The 23,717-nt window shown below is 39.9% G+C and overlaps 1 protein-coding gene across 14 annotated transcripts in view; it reads left to right on the top strand.

Moving 5' to 3' along the window:
• Positions 1-23,717, top strand: part of sky (GTPase-activating protein skywalker) — a 220,015-nt gene that overhangs the window by 39,881 nt on the left and 156,417 nt on the right. For all 14 annotated transcript variants that reach the window (XM_019055403.2, XM_019055402.2, XM_019055401.2 and 11 more), the window contains one exon: positions 1,045-1,656. In XM_019055403.2, coding sequence (XP_018910948.1) covers positions 1,233-1,656 — 424 coding nt within the window. In that variant the 5' untranslated portion in view covers positions 1,045-1,232. The remainder of the gene's footprint in view (positions 1-1,044; positions 1,657-23,717) is intronic.

The following is a 23,717-nucleotide window of genomic DNA, read 5'->3' as shown; positions in this document are numbered from 1 at the left end:
AAGATCAGTGAGACGCGATGTCCACTGCTCCACCGCGCCAGAGTGATCTATGTGCCTCAAGTTAAGGTTTCTGAACAAAATATTACCACAGTTATATAAAGTATAAAAATGTTAAAAATGGATTTTTCCTGAAGAATATTAGCATTTTTGCACTCAGCGACCCTAAAAATCCCTGAAAACTCATGTTGCGAGGTTTAACCATACATATCTGATTTAATGCCGCTTAAACCGGCTATTCGGACCAAAGTGCGACGGCTCGTTTTTGTTTTTGTTTTTAATTTATTTTCCGGTTGATAATGAAATTGTAATTATTTTGAAACGTTCCGGGTTTTGTTTATTCCTTTTTCTTAATTTGCAGCCTTTCCCCCAAATTAAGTTGTTCTTTTATCATGTGTATTTTGGCTGATTTAGTTGTTTCTCATTTTGGTCTCTTACTATGTACCCCTTTGTAGTTCGATTTCAGAACGGTCAGCCGGGATTGAAGTAGGGCAAGGTAAGTGAAACGAAGGTATGCTTCTTTGCAGCGGACAACCCAAAAATTTGAAATTGGCTTTTTCCTTCGCGCTAATTTGTTTGTCTTCGAGGTCTTCATCTTCGATGATGTCAGTTGTGATGAGCAGAGCTCGGTGCTCGATTATGGGCGGCACAGCACGGTAGGTAATTTCTACCTGTGTCAAACTAACTCTAACTCTCGTATTCCGAATCTTCTGCTCCGCGATGAAGCTAACTTGCTTGTCTACATTAAACAAGACAACACGAATCTGCAACAAATCTATGATGATCACACCTACATTGATTCCTCATTCGACGATTAGAAACGCGTTGAATACAGCTACCTAATCGTAGACGAAGATTTCAATAAGAGCAACGGCAGGTGTCAAAAAGGTTTTGGCACTCTCGTACAAGATGGATCGAACACCCCACACCCTTACCATCTCAAAATTTCATACCTTTATGTGTTGTGTGAGAGTACCTCGATTCTTATTAATAATAACGAGAGGATTGCCAAATCTCGACTTAATTTCATTGTTTGTTGTGTTGCAGAGTTGATTGTCTGGCAGGCTTAAAGGAAGTTGGCGAGATGGAGCTCATGTTTGAGGACGAAACGTAAGCGGAAGTGGGACGAGTTAGACTCGGACAGCACGGACGCAAAAGGACCCACTGTAACAGAACCAGGAGTCTTGGTCGATGAGGATTCGATTCAGAAAAATGGTGGTGAGCTCCCTCAATTCATGTCGGAGGAAAAGGCCTTTCCCATCCGCGTGAACATCACAAACAGCTTAAGCAGTATGAACAACAACTCAGCCAATGCCAATAACGCCAACGACGCTGCCGGTGACTGGGATCGAGAGCGGGAATTGGAAAAAGAGCCGGATCCATTCCCTCCCCATGTGGACGCCAGCACGATTCCGGTCCTGGCCGAGAGCCCTGAGAAAACGAAGAAGCTCCCATTGAAGAGCTATAGTGAAATCTGCGCCCTCCTCCAGGCTGGCCGCAAGCAAGAGGTCAAGAAGCTTCTGAGGGACAACTACTGGCCCACCAACTCCCCTATCAGATCACAGCTGTGGCCCAGTCTTTGCCTCTCCCACTCCACCGACAAGTCCATGCAAGAGGGATTTTACTGGGACCTCGTCAATCAGCTCTTCGGAACTACTGGTAAGTCACTTTCTCCCAGAAAATAACATTGGTAGGAAGCTTATCTGCAGCAATGAGACGCCAAGTTATTATTCCACTCGACATTCTACCGGGGGTGCAAAGTCTTCAAACTGTTGGCAGGCAGGCTTTTATTCCCAGAAACGCCTACTTACCCTTCCTCTTGAAATCATAGATGGAATATAGGTTTATCTATTCTCTCCATATTCTGTGCAACTGTTGGTAGACCGCCACCTGCGATGATACGTCACTTAATTTAAACAATGTAGACACCTCTCTGTAAGTTTCGTATTGCTCGTACTATCCTATTCTGTCTCATTCATTTTCCGTATTCATCATTAGGATGCAAATAAATGAATAGTCCTTCTTGTTGCCTGAGCCCATACCGTCACTTCTGAATGACTTATTCAACAAAAATACGAGAATCTGCGAACCTCTTTTGTCCTCTTTTTTAGTGTATACTGTTGCATTCTACAGTTGCATTCTAGGTTGGTAGGTACGTTTATGTATGTATGTATGTATGTATGTATGTATGTATGTATGTATGTATGTATGTATGTATGTATGTATGTATGGTTGGTTGGTAAATACATTTATTTGGTGCTATGTATGTATGTATGTGTGTATGTATGTATGTTTGTATGTATGTATAGTTGATTGGTAGATACGTTTATTTGGTGCCTTTAACATTTGAGCCATTAACACTTTAGAGGAGAGATCAAAATAGTGTAGTACAGAATTTAAAAATTTAAAAAGTAGGGGTCACATAAGGGTAGTACCCAAAGAGGTTGTCCCATTTTCCATAGGAAATGGCCGCAAGAGCTTTTCCATCCATACTTTCAGGAATCATAACGTATAATCGGAGAAGCCTAAATCCGGTGTCATTTCTCGTCTAGCCCCCCCAGGGGGAGGGGGGGAAAGGGGTCAAAGGTCAAACGATCCGACCGCCATAACTTTTGAACGAATCGTCTGATCAACTTGATCTTGGGCTCAAATGAAAGCTCTTAACGAGACCTTTCATTTGATGTATAGTAGTGTCTATTTTTGGTAATTTTTCAACGTAAAAAAAATCATTTTTTGATTTTTCAACAAAAAAAAAATTCAGTTCTTCGGGGTTTTCTCTAATTCGGAACGCATGAATCATTACAAAAACCAATTGAAATGAAAGTCCTTGATTCAAGCTTTAAAACGAGCTATCGTTGAACTTGGGGAAATGAATGGTTCAAAAGATATGACCGTTCAAAGTTGGCGTGGCGCGCTATTTTCGAAGCGCGCGGAGTGTATACTCGCGTGCCACCCCTCCCTACCTTTCTTCCTGTGGCCCGCTTCAGTTGATAACAGATACATAAAGGTTCTAAGCTCCTTCCACCTAAAGAATGACCAGTCATTAACATTAAATTACTTTTATTTCTAACGAAAAAAGGGAAATAAAAATAAATTAAATGCTAATAAACGATAAGACGCTGGCATACATTATTTTTTCGCCCCCCCCCCCCCCTAAATGATTTAATATTTAATAGCCAAATCAAGCCTCTCATCATTACGGTATCCGATTATTCCTGTGCAGGTAAAACTTGATGAGAGGGAAATAGATCGGAGAGAGGTGAGGGAGAGATATTCAGTAGTAAATGCGCGTTCAAGTGCTGGTCGGCTAGTTGCGTACCACACCCTATGAATATTATCTACAGCTTTTGAGTGTATTTTGTGGTAACAGAAGCTTGATTTGGCTATTAAATATTAAATCATTTAGGGGGGGGGGGGGCGAAAAAATAATGTATGCCAGCGTCTTATCGTTTGTTAGCATTTAATTTATTTTTATTTCCATTTTTTCGTTAGAAATAAAAGTAATTTAACATTAATGACTGGTCATTCTTTAGGTGGAAGGAGCTTTGAACCTTTCTGTGTCTGTTATCAACTGAAGCGGGCCCCAGGGGGAAAGGTAGGGAGGGGTGGCACGCGAGTATACACTCCGCGCGCTTCGAAAATAGCGCGCCACGCCAACTTTGAACGGTCATATCTTTTGAACCATTCATTTCCCCAAGTTCAACGATAGCTCGTTTTAAAGCTTGAATCAAGGACTTTCATTTCAATTGGTTTTTGTAATGATTCATGCGTTCCGAATTAGAGAAAACCCCAAAGAACTGAATTTTTTTTCTTGAAAAATCAAAAAATGATTTTTTTTACGTTGAAAAATTACCAAAAGTAGACATTACTATACATCAAATGAAAGGTCTTGTTAAGAGCTTTCATTTGAGCTCAAGATCAAGTTGATCCGACGATTCGTTCAAAAGTTATGGCGGTCGGAGCGTTTGACCTTTGACCCCTTTCCCCCCCTCCTTCTGGGGGGCTAGACAAGATATGACACCGGATTTAGGCTTCCCCGATGATACGTTATGATTCCTGAAAGTATGGATGGAAAAGCTCTTGCGGCCATTACCTATGGAAAATGGGACAACCTCATTAAAAGTTAGGACAAGGAAAGAATACATTAAATTTGGAGATTAATTTGTTTGAAAAAGAGAGGGATTTCATGAAAAAACTTTGAAAGGATGGTATGGAGATCAGAAAGTGAAGGGAACATTTTGGATCTTAATTGTTGATATGTAGGGCAAGTTATTAAAACATGTTTAACTGAGAGGGGGACATTACAAGGGATGCAGGTTGGGGATTGGACTTTCTTGATTATGTATTGGTGGGTGAAAAACGTGTGCCCAATGCACAGCCTGGTTAATTTTACTTGATCTGCTCGTGGTAGACCAGAAAGTTGAGGGAATATGGACATTGGAGGATTTTTAAGTTGGCAATACACTGTCCACTCTTGTTGCCAATTTGCGAAGATTTCTCTTTTGATGTACTTGTTGAGGTCCTCGGCTGTGACAGTAAGGGGGAGGAAGGGGCCAGCACATGAAGCGGCTTCTTTCGCCAGTGTATCAGCTTCCGTGTTCCCAGCAACGCCTCATGTCCCAGGCACCAGCAGAAGGTAATTGAGAAATTTAGGGAGAGAGGATGATGTAAGGAATTTTGGATTTGGATAATGAGTGGATTGGAACCACGGACAGTTTGGAGGGCAGACAGAACACTCAGTGAGTCAGAGCATATAATGGCTTTTTTACCTTCTGTCTCTTGAAGAAAATTTAATGCTTGGAGTACAGCAAAGGCTTCGGCAGTAAAAATGCAGGCAATAGGAGACTGCTTGAAGGATCTGGACTCATTTTGTGTGATAAAAGCACAATCTGTTTGGCTGTTCTCAAGCTTGGAGCCGTCAGTGTAGATTTGTTCATAATCTTGATAATTTTCCAATGTCGAGATAAAGTTACTCCGTAATTCGGCATGGGATGTGTCGCACTTGGGTGAAGAGCAGGAGTTGAGGTGAATTTCGATTTCAGGAGGGGTCCAAGGAGGAAAATTGAGATTCGTAGCTTGAACAATGTCAAAAAAATTGAACTTAGATAAGAAGGTATCGTAGAATGGGATTTCAGCCCTCGCCCCAAAGCAATCTTCATTAGCAGGATTACTCAGATGGCTCACTAGTTAAGTGACGTAGCCTGACAGTAATTAAAATCTTCTGCGTTTAAGTGAGGGTTCTTGTGCTTCAACTTCAATACTAATGACAAGACTTGTCCGATAAGCACCAGTAGCTAGTCTGATGCAAGAGTTATGAATACTGTCTAACTTTTTAAGTAAAAAGCGATTTGCAGAGCCATAGAGAATAGAACCATAATCAAGTTTTAATCGTATAAACGATCTGTAAATTTGAAGCAACGTTGGTTTATCAGCTCCCCACGAAGTGTGAGCGACATATTTTATAATATTCATTCTTTGTTTGCATTTGGATTCTAGTGCCATTATATGTTCTTTCCTTGTTAATTTTCTGTCAATAATTAAACCAAGAAAGTGAATCAATTCGACGAATTCAAGTTTTTTCCCTCCCATACGCAGAGCAATACGAGGGACTCTGTGTTTCTTTGAAAAGATGATACACTTACTTTTGGATGGGGAGAAGGTGAATCCTGATTTCTCCGACCAATCTTTTAGATTTTGAATAACCTTTTAGAGGAGCAGTTTGGCATACTTGACATTTTTAGTTGTGAAATAGATGCAAAAGTCGTCCACAAATAGAGATTTGTGTACATTCTGCGGTAGGCATAGAGTTGTATCATTGATAGCTATGAGAAAAAGCAGCACACTCAAGACACTGCCTTGAGGGATCCCATTTTCTTGAGAGGTAGGTTTTAAGAGAACAGAATTGACTTTGACTTGAAATTTCCGATCATGCAGGAGTATGAAAAAAGGTAAATTACCACAAAGGCCCCTTTTATGTAAAGTTTTAAAAACTTTATGCTTCCATGTAGTGTCGTATGCTTTTTGAATGTCAAAAATGAGGGCGACAGTGTATGCTTTTTTGGAAAAGCCTTTCAGAATTTGTGACTGTAATCAAACCAGGTCATCCAAAGTTGAGGGCTTTTTTCGAGCACCGCTTTGAATATTAGAGAAGAGAGAATGTTTTTCAATAAACCAAGTGAGACGTTTAGCAACAAGTTGCTCGTAGATTTTACACAGAGTAGAAGTCAGTGAGATCGGTCGAAGTTTTGAAGCATCCAATCTGTTAGTACTATCTTTTGGTATAGGAATAACTGTAGCCATGTGCCATTCTTCTGGGAAATATTGAGACGTCCAATATGGGTTGTACATATCCAGAAGGAAGTGTATCATATTATAAAGAAGATTTTTAATCATCAAATTGTGTACTTGATCTGGACCCGGAGCGGATTTTTTAAGTTTTGCAGTAACTTGTTTTAGTTCTTTAAAGGTGAAAACTTTATTATATAGTTCATAATTAGTTTGAGAGGTGAAACCCAGAACGGAAGTTTCTTCTCGAGACTTAGAATCTAAGAAGCGTTTTGAGTCATTTTCATTGCTTGAATTTTTTTGGAATTCAAGGCAATAATATCAGCAATATCTTTGGGATCCGACAAAATTTTCCGATCATGTATGATGTTCGGAAAATCTAAAGATTGATGATTTCCTGCAATTTTACGAATGATTTTCCACACCTCTGAGACAGGAGTGTTGGATGTGAGTTAAGATACGAAAAACCATGATTTACGTTTAGCTTCTCTGATTGTTCTTTTGGCAATTGCTCGATTTTTTTTTAAGTTAATCCAATTTCAATCAGTAGGATCACGTTTAAATAATCTGAAAAGCTTATTTCTTTGAAAAATTACAAGTTGACAATCATTGTTCCACCAAGGAACTAAGATTCTTTTATTTTTTCCTGCTTTGAAATGGGAGTAGAAAGCATTGCAGCATGAAAAATTACCTCTGTGAATTTCAAAAGTTTTTCATCTGGATTCTCAGGGAGTTCAGTCACAGAACTGCATATTGAACGAAATTTAGACCAGTCAGCTTGATCTAATTTCCATTTCGTAAAAGGGCCACGTGGAGCTGATTGCTTAGGATTTAAGAAGGTAGTGATAATTGGAAAGTGATCACTTGAACACAAATCTCCATGGACAAACCATTGTAATTTGGGCAAAAGATCAAGGGAGCATTTCGTCAGATCAATGCTACTAAATGTTTTGGAGGAGTAAGAAAAGAAGGTAGGAATTTGAGAATTTAAGAGCGCCAGTTGACTATTGAAAATAAAATTTTCACAAGCTTTATCATTAGTGTATAATTTATTTCCTCCCCATATGGGGTTATGAGCATTAAAATCCCCACAAATCATGAATGGAGATGGAAGCTGTGTTCTAATTGAGACGAGTTCGTCTTCAGTTATCTTTTGACAGTTTATGTTGCAAATAGAAATATTCATGTTACTTATGGTTAACTGAATAGCAACTACCCGGTGATTGGACTGGACTGGAATTGGTCGTAGAGAGTGGGAATTTTTGGCAAAAAGAGCAACACCGCCACAAGTTGATAGGCCTTCTGTATAGTCCTTCTTGAATAACACATAATTTTTGATTGGTGGTTTATGGGAGGGCTTAAATTTGGTTTCCTGAAGTGCAATGACAGATGGATGGATTCGATTTATAAGGAGGTTTAATTCAGCAGTTTAGGCATAATACCCATCCGCATTCCATTGCAAAAGGGCCATAATGTTTAATTTTCACGGGGGAGGAGAGGCACAGCTGAAGGAAAAATCAGAAAGCATCTCATCATCAGCAACCTCTAGCTGGCTTTCTTCGGGAGAATCTAAGTTCATCTCAATAGCCTCAATGAGGCGCGAGATCCTTCCCTTTGAATTTCGATTCAATTTCTCAGATTTTATTGTAATCAATACATCATGAAGTTTTTCGAAATCATCGGTGTATACTGAAACAATCTCTAAAGGATCTCTAGAATTTTTAGTTAGCTAGCCAGCTACGTCCCCTTATTGTCTTGTAATCAGGGTCATCACAGTTTCAGCAAAACTTTTCTTCAAATTTGATGAAGTAAATTTGACCTCTGAGTTATCTTGCAGTACATTTTTAATGGCAGTGTAGAGAAGTTTATTTTCTTTGTCCAGAAGTTTTTGTTTATTTGAGGAGGGTGGTTTGAAAGGGTAGGTGATCGAGTTCTTTGACATTGTTTCATCTTGAGGTTTAAAATTTGGGGGAGAGGAAGAATTTTCCTCAGTATTTTGCAAAGGGCTGTGCACCGAGGAAGTAGTATTTGTCTCTGGAATCATCTATGAGGGTTTTATATTTGTATTAATGGTGTCCCTAAGTTCAGTATCTAAATTCTCAGTCTCAACATCCATGCGTTTCCCTGCTGATGTCTCTTCCTGCACTAGCTGTTCAGGAGCCATTTGGTGCTTTTGGAGTCGATCAGCAAGAGATCCGACGTATGAAGGACTTCCATTTTCAGTTGAATGTGATAATTTTTTCGCATATTAAGCAGTTTTGTGACTGGTTTGGTAATTGCAATGAAATCATGATGCACTCATTACAGATGCATCGCACTGATTCTGCTAATCAATGCAATATCATCGGGTTGCAGTGATTGTCAACGCGTTGCACCGGTCACACGTGAATTTTTGTAATTATTAATGATTCAATTTTTAATGGTTTCTTGTGAGTCTGAATTTTTCGAGTTTTCCACGTATTTCGCTGTCCTTTTCATTAATAATGACCGAAGATGATCCACATGCCTGTTTGCGATCGAAATTATTATTTTCTAATTTATCTGTATTATTTATTTTTGTTCAGAAACTCGTTAAAGTCTCGAAAATTCCGCTTTAAAAGCAAAAACCTATGACCACCGGTCCATTTCCGGAAAAAAGGCACACAACGGAATATTTTAAAAAATTCGTTCCACACTACTGAAAGAAGTGTAAGTTTTACCAATGGTCGTTATTCACTCTAGGCTCTAGGGTGTATAAACGTTGATCCGAGTGCCCCAGTTCCGATGTATGTCATCATTAGTGCTCAGAAAGTAAGAATGAAAACTTCAAACGCGTTTTTTCGGTATATGCCCTCTTTCCGGAAAGCTCCTCAATTATGATAGCATGTTTCTTGGAATTATATTCACCTGTAATCGCTGTCATTGAGTTCTGTACGCTCTTACACGCAGTATAATGGGTAGTAGATGGAGCAGTAAGAGAGGGGGGCATGGTCTTATCAGTAACCACGGACTGCATAGTAGGAGTAATAGGCTGCAAGCTGATTATTTTCCGCGTCGATATTGAAATCGTTACGTTGACGCCGTCGTTAGCGGCAAAAGTATAATCGAGCGATTATTTTACTCCGCGCCGATCATTAAACCGTGGCGGGATATTTGAGTCCGTCAATAAGTTAAAGGTTGCTCTACGGCAACCTCTAAGCTAACGATTCGCGGCAAGCTAACCTAACCTAAAAACATACCTGCGTGACGTCAAGAAAAGAGATGTGTTGTTTTCAACTTACGCCGCCGCGCAGCTGGAGCGCTGCTTGTATCATAAACGCTCTCTGATTGGTTGATTATTATCTCTCACGTCGGCAACGTTGGGATCCAGATCGCTAACTTAACGACGGTAAGTTATCTAACGATGAGTAACGATCAGCGGAATTCGATGTAAATAATCACTCGGCTCAAGGACGTCGTTAGAATTCAGTCGTTATCCGTGAGTCGCTAACTTATCGACTCGGATATCGACGTGGAAAATAATCAGCCTGCTGGATTGGGTGATGTCATCCTGGGGCATCATGGAGGCGGCCGTAGGATGAGGATCAGTGGGGAGTGAGGGAGGAGGGTGTCAGCTGTTTGCTAATTTTTGAAGAGGATGATTCGTCTGAAGAGCAGTCCATTTTCGAAGAGCGCTTCTATTTTCTGCCTCGTTTCATCGTGAATAGGAGGGAGAGGAGAGTAGACAAGACTGGAGGCGTAACCTTTGGTTTTTCCGCCCCTCATATCCATGGAAACACAGCACAATCTCACTCGCGATTATAGTTTTGTGATCACATAGAAATTAGTTTTAAGGAAAGCAATGGCAATTTCGCATAAGTCGCCCGTTAGGCATTATCTGACTATAAAATTTTCGAAAATTTGAAAATTTTGGAAAAATATCACGTTGAAGTCGGAATTGTTCGAAGAGCTGATTTTTCATGAATATATCTGCTTTTGAAAAAAAATTGATTAAAATCGATCGCACAGCAACCGAGATACAGCGCATTGAAGGGTCGCATCGGCCGTCCAGGGCGCCGAAACGGGTCCCGCGGCGCGGAGCGCTCACCACTTACATTGCTCTCACAAGTTTATTTTTTATCGCACGAAAATTGTTTTGGCATCAAATTAAAGGTCAGACAATTTTACGGCTCCGTCAGCGGAGGTAAAATATCCATTTTCTCTGCTGTCAAAAAGTTATTTTACCTTGAAATTGCCAAAAATTTGAAAATTTTTAGTTTTTCCTAGAGTACCTGTATAGTTAGAGTATATGTATACGGATGTGAAACTCCGAAAATCCATCAGGCCTTCACCGATGCCTCCGCGAATAAAGTTGGGGCCCAGAAATGCAGCCAACCTACAAATTTCAATAATCCAGAGCGATTTACTAGTACAATTATTACGAACCATCGTTCATAAAACACGTATTTGACTTAGTTTTTGCATAAATTTACTCATTTTTGCGGAAGAACGCTCATTTATGTACACTCATAGCCATCTTGGTTAGAGTTGGAATCTGCAGACCGGCAGTGAAATTTTGTGCGTTAGAAGTTGGTTAGAAGGGTGGCTGCACTTTTTGGCCCTAATAAGCCCTCCATGAAGCGATCTGTCCATACTCTCGCTATATATGTACTCTAGTTTTTCTCATTTTAGAAAAAAATTTCAGTCCAACAAATTGACAAGGAATAAAATTGTTCTCCTGGAAATTACTTTTCATTTAAAAAAAAAGTTGATCAAAATCTGACGAATAGCAACCGAAGGACAGCGCTTTGAAAAGAACCAAAATGGCGGACTTTAACGGCCGCCATCTTGCTCCAGTCGCGGGTCTCAGAGTGTTGCCCCTTCCAGAATTACTCCTGAGGGTACCAACAATGAGCCCTGAAAGCAGCATATTCCAATCAAAAAGTGCAGGGTTTTTTGGCGTACTAACGGACTGTAACTCCCGCTGCCGAGCGAGATCCGGCGACACCGCCCGCTCGAGTCGTATGCAGTCACATGAGCATCTATATTATACAGCTACAAGCAAAATCTCGGAAGCACTATTTCTGACGAACTGCCGGACCGATAAGGATGATCTTTACATGTATGTCATCTGTAGTACATGTAGATGTGCAAAAAATTATGAAACCCCGAACTTTTAATGTTGTAGAGCTTTTAAAGCTCATGTCACTTAAGTCCAATGTTAATAGCGTGAGAGATATGTCGTTTCCGCTAGAAACGTCAAGGTGTGGGATTCTACCTGAGTGACTCGAATAAACAATAGAACAATGGAAAAGCTCGTGAAGGGCTCCTCATTCGAAGAGTTGAGGAACGGTGCATCGCTCAGGGTTCAAGGTTCAAGGTCCAAGGTATAAGGTTTAACTCAATTTTTCCTGCATTCTTCCGGCTTCGATTTGTGGCATTGGTCAATTTACTTGATTGCTGAATTTCTATTAATATTTACAGCAGATAAACAGCAGATACAAAGTGAGAAGGCAGGCGCTGCGTCGCGTCGGGACGGACCAAATATTATTAACTCATTACGGGCGAAATCCGTTTTTTTTTTTTTTTTTTTTTTTTTTTTTTTTTTTTTTTTTAATTAAGTATTTAAAAATAACATAATAAATGGAAATTTCTCCAGTAAGAATACTGTGAAATTATGTACATCCAGCTATTCCTCATCATTTACAAATCAGGAGTGTTACGTCAAAAATTTTGAAATCGATGCAGCTCGAACACAAAATGGTGTATTAAAATGGAAGAACATTTTTGCCGATACATATGCGTATAAGGCCCGCGAAGCGGGCCTGAGGGCGCGAGGCGCCCTCCCGGGGGTTGGACCGCGTAGCGGTCAGGGGCAGGGCCCCCTAGTAAATTAATATAGCAACATTAATCAGGCCTCTTGTCTCCAAAATCCGTGTGACCTACTGAAATATTGGGTCGGCCCCGGTATCCTCGGAGGGCGCTTGCACCGCCCAACGCGGGACGAAAGGAAGAACCTCCGATCACAACGAGGCCCCGGTCGGTCCATAGGGAAGGGAGTCAGGATGATTTTTCCGAAAACAGAAACACCCCCCCCCCCCCCCCGACGGCGGGTCCCCAAACCCGCCCTTATCGGACATCTATTATCCAGGGCCGACCCGCCGACGGAGCCGGGAGCTTAGAGGACGAACGAGAAGGTACGAAGTCCGCCTGGCAGGGGAGGGGTCGAACAAACGGCATTTCGGAGCGCAGCGCCTCTCCGCGGAGGCCGAGGTCGGAAATTCCCGGAACTTAAGTTCCGGCCGCCCGGAAGAGTCCGGGTGCCGAATCCCGTGCCGAAAAGACGACGGAAGCGGGAGCGGCGGCGGTTTTTCCGAAAAAACAGTTAAGGGCTGTAGCAACCTCCCGAAGGGTCGGACCGGAAAGTCCCGCGGAGAGACGGGAAAGCCGGCCGCCAGGATCCAGCCGACCAATTTTCAAGAGCGTTGGACACGGGAGGACCGAGGAACGGGGCCGGGAGTCTCAAGGTCAGGCAATCGGTCCAATCCTTTTATTATATAGAGAACTTGAACACGATTCGCCTTTAAATTCAAGGGCCTAATGCTCGAAAGTTTCCTAAAATCGTCGGTCTAAGTTGCCTCACACTGAAAAACGCTTTCTCTGGATGATACTCAACTTCAAAAATTCAAAAAGTCGGAAAATAAAAATCATCCTCGTGTGAAATGCGCCAATGTCGGTAGGTTGAACTTTCGATTATCCTCTATAATCCAGCCTCTTTGAAGGTAGAAGATGCGCACATCGCATAGTGCATAGCGATCTCTGCGGTTGTTGATCCTTACTCTGACGCGAAGGCAGCATTGAGCGTGAAGTTGACGAGGCGATAAAACGATGAAGCGCTCCAGTTCAAGGATGAGAAGTTAATATGCGATCCACACACCACCACTTCCTTATTAGCACGCTTCCCGCGGTCTCCTATTCCCTGGGCACTGAGTCCTCTGGCTCGCGGTGTAATCCCTTTGCTCCAGCAAACCCCCGCTTTGTCCTAATTCCTGTCATCTATTCGGCTCTTGTCTTGAGAGCGGGGTAGGTTCATCGTGTACTAGAGATGGGAAATAAATTTCATAGAGTTATAGAGCCGTATGCAGAAACGAGATGCGTCGCCTCCCCGAACTTCGTCTCTTGATCACTCATTTTTGAGCGTTTCTTATTTCAAGTTTTCAGATCTCCACAAAAACTGGATGTCGAAAATTGAATACTTAGGAATAAAATCTTGAAATCATATTTTTAAGTTGACATACGTGCGTTTGTTTTAATCTAAGAATTCACGAAAATCTCAATTTATTTCCGAACCGAAACCAGTTTTGAAAATCGTTCGTCCTTTTTCCGCATTCAACGAGTGTGGTCCAAGGGCGCAAAAACTTCTCGAACACGCAACCACTTGGTCGCGATCGGTCGCGCGTGAAAATGTGAAGGCCCCAAAAATGATCTTTTTAAATGGGAAAGCTTTGCACAATTGCAAAATCTCGATAGCCGCAAGGAAGTCATCTTTTTGTAATTTTTGAGAAAAAAGGTGTTTTAAAATGGTAAGCGTGTAGCAGACAGGAACCAAGCCACATTAGGTATTGTCAAAATTAGCTGGGCGCTTTATTTTTTACAAGAGAACGTTTGAGAGGATTCCTCTGAAAAATTTAGGAAAATTTGCTCCTCACTGAGTAGAAAACTCAATGAAATTTTCATAAAAATCCGCACAGCCGTTTTCATGTAAAAAATTAAATTGCCAAATTCAGTTTGGCAATGGCTGATGTGGCATGGTTCCTTTCTGCTTAATGCGGTCCAACTGTATCTACACCGACAGATTATGGGGTAAAAGTACGGTTGAACATCAAGAAATAAATCTTACGGCCGATCGGCAGGACTCGTATGTAGCGCTCCGGAGCTGTAAAATGTTCAGTAATCCACAAATGGCGGCCTCTTTGAAGTCCCGTAAATATTTTTCTAAATGTTTCACCGTGGGGGGTCATAAGGGGTTCTACCCCTTACTCTATTAGTAAAGATATGTATGCGCTCAAATCTAGCTTGGCAAAGAAATACGCACACCTGCGACCGATTGGAAGGACTCGAATGGAGCGTTCCGGAGCTCCCTCATGCTAAATAATCGTCCCGGGAGGCCACATTAAAGTCCTGTAAAAATCTATACTGTAAGGTCCGAGACCTCCTACATTTGCATATCTGGTAACGCTTAGTTTCAGCGTTACCTCTTACTCTATCAGTAAAGATACGTATGCGCTCAAATCTAGCTTGGCAAAGAAATACGCACACCTGCGACCGATTGGAAGGACTCGAATGGAGCGTTCCGGAGCTCCTTCATGCTAAATAATCGTCCCGGGAGGCCACATTAAAGTCCTGTAAAAATCTATTCTGTAAGGTCCGAGACCTCCTACATTTGCATATCTGGTAACGCTTAGTTTCAGCGTTCTACCGGGCCGATTTTCTTGATTTTTGCGGCTATCGACAGGCAATTGTCCCTAGATGAGCCCGCTCTTTTCAGATTTTGAAAATATAACCCTGGGTTTCTTAGGTAAATTACGTGATGGAGTGGCGAATTCTCCCATTTAAACAATCTAAAGAGGCAAAAGGCCAAAAAGTGACCCCGCGGGGATTGTACGAAACTATGTGGGATGATTGTATAGGTCATTTTGGGCCTACATCGGGCTGTTTTTAGGCGAAAACCGCAGGGAAACAGCGTTTCCATTTTTTAAAGTCGTAACCTTCAAACATCCATAACTTTCGCAAAAATGCAGTCACAGAGCTTGTATTTATACCAAAAAACGTAGACAATTTTGCTTTATCGACTCATGCAGAAGAAAATTTTATTTGAGTCCACTGTTGCCACGTTTTGGCCATTTTTTAAATTTTCATAATAAATAAAAATCCCCGTTATCGCCTAAAAGCGTGTTTGCAGTTGGTGGGGATTGAATAAAAACCTGTCGGAATTATTGTTCGTTCGATTCCGCATCCATCGATATGTTGCACTTTTCTGAGAGGCTTAGGGAATCCGAGTTACAGCGATTTAAAAATTCGGCAACACGCCCGACGCCCGATTTTGACACTCGTTGAAGTACGTTTCGCGACTCCGTGTTGAAGCAAAACGCCTAGACAAAACAAAAATCGAAGAGCCAGTTCATGTTATGCGCTTTTTTGAAACTTTTACGTCATTTTTAGAAATTCAAGTAGCGGCGGTGTTGCCGGTTTTCAATGAAAACCACCGCTGCGATCACAATTGAAAGTAGTACTCATTTAATCAAATCTAGCTACATTGCTTACCCTAAACTGACCAAACATAAAATCTCCCATTTCAGCATGAACATATTTTTTTAACTCATATGTACATACCGTCTTTCTTTTAACACGTGCCTTCAACCCCCACCTGGACACCAATGTCTTTTAAGAATACGTAGGATTATTTGGATAATAATGAGTAAATGACTACGGTATGGTCTACAAGTGGACATATGTATGCTAAAAGGAACTATGTTACATACAAACCCTATGCAAAGAGTTCCTTTTAGCAAATATACGTCCAAGTATCAGTTTATTAATAAGATTTTAACAAAATGTAATCATGACACTGTATAGTAAAATAAACTCCATGCCCCTTGTTGTAAATGCCTCCCCTTAATATCCTGCCCTCGTTCTAATTCATTGGAAAATGGTTTTAAGTGTATCTAATCTTATACAGGGTTATCCAAAAGTCACCTACCACCCCTGTAACTTTTTTCCTAACTGAGATAGAAGTTTGAAACTTTGGGAATGTTCCTCGGTTTATGATAGCAACTTTTCGGTCCCCCCAAAATTTTGGGGGGCGCCCCCCCTAAGGGGGGCGGGGGCTAACTTTTTTTTTCAAATGGCAACCCCCCTCTTGTGATACCTCATTCGAAAGATAATAATAAAAGAAAATTTTTGGCGCAAACCGCAGGTCAAAATGTTGATTTTTGACAAAATGGCGGCCGGTCAAAGTTCAAAATGGCGGAAATTTGGCATCTCCGTTTTTTATCGGCGGATTGGTCTGAAACTCTGAATCCTAGGGTTTATCCGGACGAGAAAAACGATTATGGCATTAGTTTTCCAGAAATGTCAGTCCTTTTCAAAATGGCGGCGGTTAAAATGGCGGCTTAAGGGGAGACGGACTTCCTATGCTAGCCCATGTTAATTTATCCAACTTCAACTTTCTTTTTCTCAGAGTCTACTGGGTCTTTTTTCATCCGGTTTGTTTTGTTAGATTTCTTACACCTTCAGGATGAATTTAACACGGGGGTTTCCCAAAATTTTGAAATTGAAAATTCGACTTTTTATGAATTTTTTCAATTTCGTAATATTTTTTTTCAAAAATATTGACTTTAAAGTGTCCTCTTTTGAAAAATCAATTTATCAAGAAAAGCCTTTGTTAAAGTGTGCAGAAGAGTACAAGGAATCAAACAAAAAAGAAAACGTGAAAAAAAACCCATTAGATCCTAAGGAAAAGAAAAATATGCGTAAAAAATTGTGATTATCGGGAATCAAGGGTTAAAGATTCAGTAAGACTTTTGGGGTAGGTATAGTAAGGCTGGGACAACGCATGACCTCGACGCATTCAAATATTCTTTCTGCCTCAACTAATGGTCAGAAAGATTTCATCATTGTCTCATCTTAATCCTGAGAGTATGCAAAAAATAGTTACACAAAAAACTGATAATCATAAATTTTTCGATTTTTCAAAGTCCGACTCCCCTTAGAGCGGGAAGTAGATATTCAGGCTGCTTATCGTCGGATTTGTATGAGACTTGGTATCCGGGGGTATTTTGGCACGAGAAGAACGAATCTTTCATTGGATTTTTGAAATTTTTAAAAACTTTAAAATGGCAGCAAAAATGCGAATGGCGATGGTCGATGCGGATTTTCCGTTATTTTTCCGCCGCCATTTCGAAAATATTCAGTGTCTCAAAAATGTAATGAAAGATTAATTTTTTCCGAGCCAAAAACCACCCGAGTATTGACTTTTGTGCAAATCCATTGGTAAACAGCCGTAATATGGATTTTGCGTCAATACCCCCGGATGCCAAGTCTCATACAAATCCGACGATAAGCAGCCTGAATCTCCACTTCCCGCTCTAAGATGCCATTTTAACCTCCGCCACTTTGAAAAGGACTGACATTTCTGTAAAACTAATGCCAGAATCGTTTTTTTCGTCCCGAAAAACCCTAGGATTCTGAGTTTCAGAACAATCCGCCGATGAAAAACGGAGATGCCAAATTTCCGCCATTTTGAACTTTGACCGTCCGCTATTTTGTCAAAAATCAACATTTTGACCTGCGGTTTGCGCCAAAAATTTTCTTTTTTTATTATCTTTCGAATGAGATATCACAAAAGGGGGGTTGCCATTTGAAAAAAAGTTAGCCCCCGCCCCCCAAAATTTTGGGGTGACCGAAAAGTTGCTACCTTAAACCGAGGAACATTCCCAAAGTTTCAAACTTCTATCTCAATTAGGAAAAAAGTTACAGGGGTGGTAGGTGACTTTTGGATAACCCTGTTTATAAAGCAAATGTCGGTTTTGACGGTTTTTACGAAATGGGGGTCAAACCGTCCGTCCGAGCTTCCCTAAAATTTTTATACCAGTCCTCCCCGGTTCGGTGAGTGACACTGGCTATTGCAATTTGCTCCCTGTCGTAATTTCGGGAATTTATGGTCAAAAAATGGTAAAATTGGGGAGAGGAACGGGCCCACGGTTGCTAAGCATGCGTTGCCAGGCACCTTTGTTTGCGATGTACATCGCCATACATGCGATAATCGATCCTAACTCACTATACAGGGTGGCCCAGACCTACCGTACCAGGCCTTTTTTTCGGTTAATTTGGGTCATACGAAGTCCAGGATCGCGGGGATGAATAGAGAATCGACCCCGAGGAATCCGAATTTCATGGTCCCAGACCCCCCTGGCGGCCCTTGGGGGGTAAAAGGGGGGTCCGTACTTCAAAAGTCAGAGTTAATGTCAAAACTTTGAAATTATTTCATCGGAATCAGAGCGTACGGAAAATTCTAGCTTAAATCGACACCAAGAAATCCAAAATCGGCCCACCCGTGTCCAAAATACCGACCCCTGAAGGCGGGGGACAGAGCCCCCTTTCAAAAAAATTCAAGTTCGTTTAATTGACGTGGAGACTCGGAAAAAATGTGTATTCATGGGTAATAGACCCCAAGGAATCCGAATTTGAGGGTCCCGTTGTCCACAGAGACATTTCTGATGGGGCACAGGGGGACTCTGAACTTTTAAATTTAACCGGTGTGGAGGTTACCCCTGTGCCCCATCAGAAAAGTCTCTGTGGACAACGGGACCCTCAAATTCGGATTCCTTGGGGTCGATTACCCGTGAAAACACATTTTTTCCGAATCGCCACGTCAATTTGACGAACTTGAATTTTTTTGAAAGGGGGCTCTGTCCCCCGTCTTTAGGGGTCGGTATTTTGGACACGGATGTACCGATTTTGGATTTCTTGGTGTCGATTTAAGTTAAAAATTTTCGTACGTTCTGATTCCGATGAAATAATTTCAAAATTTTGACATACACTCTGATTTTTGAAGTACGGACCCCCCTTTTATTCCCCAAGGGGCGCCAGGGGGGCTCTGGGACCATGAAATTCGGATTCCTTGGGGTCAATTCCCTATTCATCCCCGCGATCCTGGACTTCGTGCGACCAAAATTAACCGAAAAAAAGGCCGGGTACGGTAGGTCTGGGCCACCCTGTATATCGATATATAGATATCGATTTGCCTTATGTATTTGTTGTGTTTGATGTGTTTGTCGTGTTTGATTGTGTTTCGTATGTTCGATGTGCTTTTTGTGTTTGTTGTGTGTCACATCAAACACACCAAACGCATCACAAAACACAATCAAACACTGCAAACACACCAAACACATCAAACTCATCAAACACATCCTGAAACACAATCAAACACATCAAAGGGCAAGAGCTGATCCATATTGATGAATATCGATACATATATACACGATATATACTATAGGTTTTACTATAGGTTAAGTCCAGATATAAGAACAGGATCAATTTGACCCCCTCACAAAATTATTCAAATGAGACTCACAGACATCCCCCTACTAAATACCCTAATCTTATTACATATATACCTCGACACATATATCTTCATCGATAAATCAAAAGCAATTACATGCTGAAAGTTATATTCATTTGAAAGATGCAGTATCTGGAAACGAAGATCGAACAAATATTGGTCAAATGTTGATTTTTCCCTCAAGTTTTACCGGCTGTCCAAGGTATATGAACGAGAGAAAACAAGACGGAATCTCATACGTTAGAAAGTACTGAAGATGCGATCATTTTATAACAATGACAACAAATCCTAATTGGCAAGAAATTCATGAAAACATAAATAAAAGTCAAAGTCCCCAAGATAGACCAGATATAATTTCAAGAGTATTCCGTTTGAAATTAAAAACACTAAAGCAATTATTGACAAAAGACCATATTTTTGGAGAAGTTCGCTGTTTCATGTACTCAATAGAATATCAAAAGAGAGGCTTACCAAATGCGCACATTTTTATTTGGTCATTTGGTTTAAAGAATGTATTCAACCTAATGCCATAGATAACATAATTTCAGCAGAAATTCCCAGTGCTTCTGATGACCTTTTACTTCACGAAATCATAAAGTCTCATGATACATGGACATGGGCCTTGCGGTTTTTTTTTTTAACAAAAACTCTCCCTGCATGAAGGATAACAAATGCATTGAGAAATTTCCAAATAAATCCGTAATGGAAACTCAATCGAATGACGAAGGTTACCCAATGTACAAAAGAAGAGATCCAGAACATGGTGGGAATACCTATAACAGTTATCAAAAAAAATGGTCAAAATATTGAAGTAAACAATCAGTGGGTAGTTCCGTACTCACCATTATTGTCCGAAGCATTTAAAACACATATTAATGTGGAGTATTGTCACAGTGTCAAATCAATAAAACATATAAATAAATATGTACGTAAGGGCACTGATCAAGCAAAAACAGGAATAAAAAAAGAAAATAATGAAATAGACAACTATGTAAATGGAAGATATATATGCAGTGCTGGAGCAACATGGAGAACTTTCGGATTTCCCAATCATGAACATCCTGCTGTAATGCACTTAGACATTCATCTCGAAAATGGTCAAAGAATTTATTTCACTCCTGATAACGCCAAAGAAAAAATTGAACACCCAATGAACACTACATTACTTGCCTTTTTCGAACTTTGTCAAAGTGATGATTTCGCAAAGACTCTATTTTACCATGAAGTAAGTTCATATTATACTTTTAACAAGAAAAACGGAAAATTCAACAGGCGGAAAATTGGAGAAACAGTCAAAAACCATCCAAACGTAAAAAAAAATGAAACTATCGGACGTATATATACCATTCGTCCAAAAAATTAATAATGCTATTTTCTCAGAATGTTACTCCACCATGTTAAAGGACCAACTTCGTACAAATATTTATAAACAGTGAATCGAATCGAGTATGAGACATTTCAAGATGCATGTGAAGCTCATGAACTATTAGAAAATGATAAAATCTGGGAACAAACATTAGAAGAAGCTTCCTCTAGCGACATCCCACGGAAATTAAGGAGTCTCTTCGTAGTAATTTTAATATTTCGCATTGCTAACAAACCTATAGAATTGTGGGAAAAGTTAAAAATTGACCTTTCAGAAGATTTTTTAAAAAAAGCAAAGGAAATAGATGAATCTGTCTCATTCGAAAACTCACCCCAACTCTATGACGATTGTTTATCAGAATTACAAAAGTTAATTGAAAATGCAGGAGGCCAGTTATTGAAGGACTATAGATTACCAACTCCTTTAAAATCAAGTAAATTGCAAAATAACGAATATTTAAAGGAAACGACATATAACCGTGAGAAGATGCTGGAGTATTTAAAAAGTATTGAATACAAACTAACAGACAAACAAAGGAATATTTATGACGAAATTTTTAAAAATGTAAAAGAGGAAAAAAAGAAAATGTATTTTTTGGATTCAGCAGGAGGGACGGGGAAAACTTTCGTTATAAAAAATGTTTTCGCAAAATTGAGGAGTGAAAGTTATATTGTATTAGCTGTGGCATCGTCAGGAATTGCAGCTACTTTAATGCCCGGAGAAAGAACTGCTCATTCAACTTTCAAAATTCCATTAGATGTAAATGAAATAGAAAATCCAGTTTGTTCTATAACCAAAAAAAGTAACATGTACGAAGTCCTGAAAGAAACATCATTGATAGTATGGGATGAATGTACCATGATTAACAAATAATGCATAGAAGCTCTTAATCAATCACTGATGGACATTTTTCAAAATAAAGAGTTAATGGGTAACAAAACAATACTTTTTTCAGGTGACTTTCACCAAACTTTGCCAATTATAGTTGTAGGAACAAAAGCAGATGAAATTAATGCTTCCTTGAAAAATTCAATCCTATGGAATGATATGGTAAAATTTAAGTTAACGAAAAATATGAGAGTACATATAAATCAAGCGAATGAAAGTGACTCTAATTTCTCCGAAATATTGTTAAAAATAGGAAATGATGAGATATATAACAACAAAAAAGGTTTAATTGAAATTAACCTATCTATTGGCACCACTCTGGAATCCAAAGAACTCATAGCCAAAATTTACCCGGATGTTAAAAAGCTTGAATATATTGAAAATAGTTGGTTATGCGACAGAGCAATCCTCACTCCGAAAAATGAGTAAGCAACAGAAATTAACTCCAAAATAATTAATCCTATAAAATCAGAAGAAAAAAAATATTTTACAATTAATGCAGGTCTGAACGTTGATGACAAATTAAATTACCCAACAGAATTCTTGAATAGTTTGGATGGACCAGGATTACCCCAACATGAATTAAAATTAAAAGTTGGTGCTCCAATAATTTTACTAAGAAACCTAAACCCACCTACATTGTGTAATGGTACAAGACTTCACATAAAAAGAATGTACAATAACTAAATAGAAGCAGAAATTTTTAACAGGAAATGGTTCAGGTGAAACAGTATATTTGCCAAGAATAGTGCTCACACCTACCAATTATCCTTTCCAATTTAAAAGAATACAATTTCCAATTAAATTATGCTATGCAATGACAATGAATAAAGCGCAAGGACAAACATTCAAGATAGCTGGTATTGATCTCTCGTGTAAATGTTTTTCGCATGGTCAATTATATGTTGCATGCTCCCGTGTAAGTTCCCCAAAAAACTTATTTATTGTTTGCCCTAATGAGGAGACTGAAAACATAGTATACAAAGAAGTAATAATTTGAATACATATTTTCCATCCCTCCATTAGAGCAAATAAAAAACCCTCTTTATACCCTTCATGTATATGAAATAACATCGGACAAGTTTTCATCATCTTAGAGTGTTTTGAATGATATTTGGAAAAACAAAGAAGGGTGGGTTCTCTAAATAAAATTTCCAACTTAGGCATATACAGGGTGTCCGGAAGTTAACGTACTTAACTTTCAGGATCGCTTTTTAGGCTCAAAATAAGACTTTTTTTCCCTATACACATATGCCCGAAAACGCTTCATACGTGAGCTATGCGCTTCCAAAGTTGCCATTTTTTTTCGTTCAAATTAATATAGCTCCTCGTCATTTTTTCATAGGTGGCTGAAACTTTGTTTAGGGGGGTATTTTTTAGCGCTCTGTTCATGTTTTGTGTTTTCAAGGACGTACGTCTTCGAAAAATGCGTTCCTGAATTTGAAAGTTCCGATAACTTTTTTGGTAGATGATATTTCGAAAAACGGATTGCGGCACGTGAAAGAGCGTAAAAAATCAAGGGGTCGGGGTACTGCACAAAATTTTCCAGAAACGCGTCATTTCGACGCAAAAGAACTTTGAAAAATTTTAAGATTTTCGAAGCTCCTTGCTGTGTAGGCAATTTTTACTGCAAGGATTGAAAAATTGCCTACAGAGGAAGGTGCTTCAAAAATCTCGAAGCAATTGAGACGGCTCTTGACCTTTCCCTCACACTTTTTCTAGGCTTGGGACTGGCCCGAGCATCATCTTACGAAAATCGCGGTTAGGCGGAGATATTTTTGATATCAAATATCCACCGAAAAATCATGTTCATGAACATGAAATGAGAAATTCGGTGAATAAGTGCAGAGCAGATATCACGAATCTCTGCCTTGAGAGGAGCGGCGTTGAACAGCCCCGAGCATTCACAAGTAATTATTAAGCATGACTTGTTAAACTTATGCTAAGAAACTACCACACTTTGAAACCATGTTTTCGACAAGCCTCGGCAAAAAACTCGAGGAAAGCGACGACAACGTCTCTCTTGAAAAGATACAGCGCATGCGTTGCTGTGAACGGCTCCCATTATGAACAAAACCTGTGATTGAACTGTTTCATTCA

Source organism: Bemisia tabaci, chromosome 1 (genome assembly GCF_918797505.1).
Source record: "Bemisia tabaci chromosome 1, PGI_BMITA_v3".
NCBI classification, from domain to species: domain Eukaryota; kingdom Metazoa; phylum Arthropoda; class Insecta; order Hemiptera; family Aleyrodidae; genus Bemisia; species Bemisia tabaci.
The sequence above is the reverse complement of the archived record's forward strand: the minus strand, read 5'-3'. Positions and strand labels throughout refer to the sequence as shown.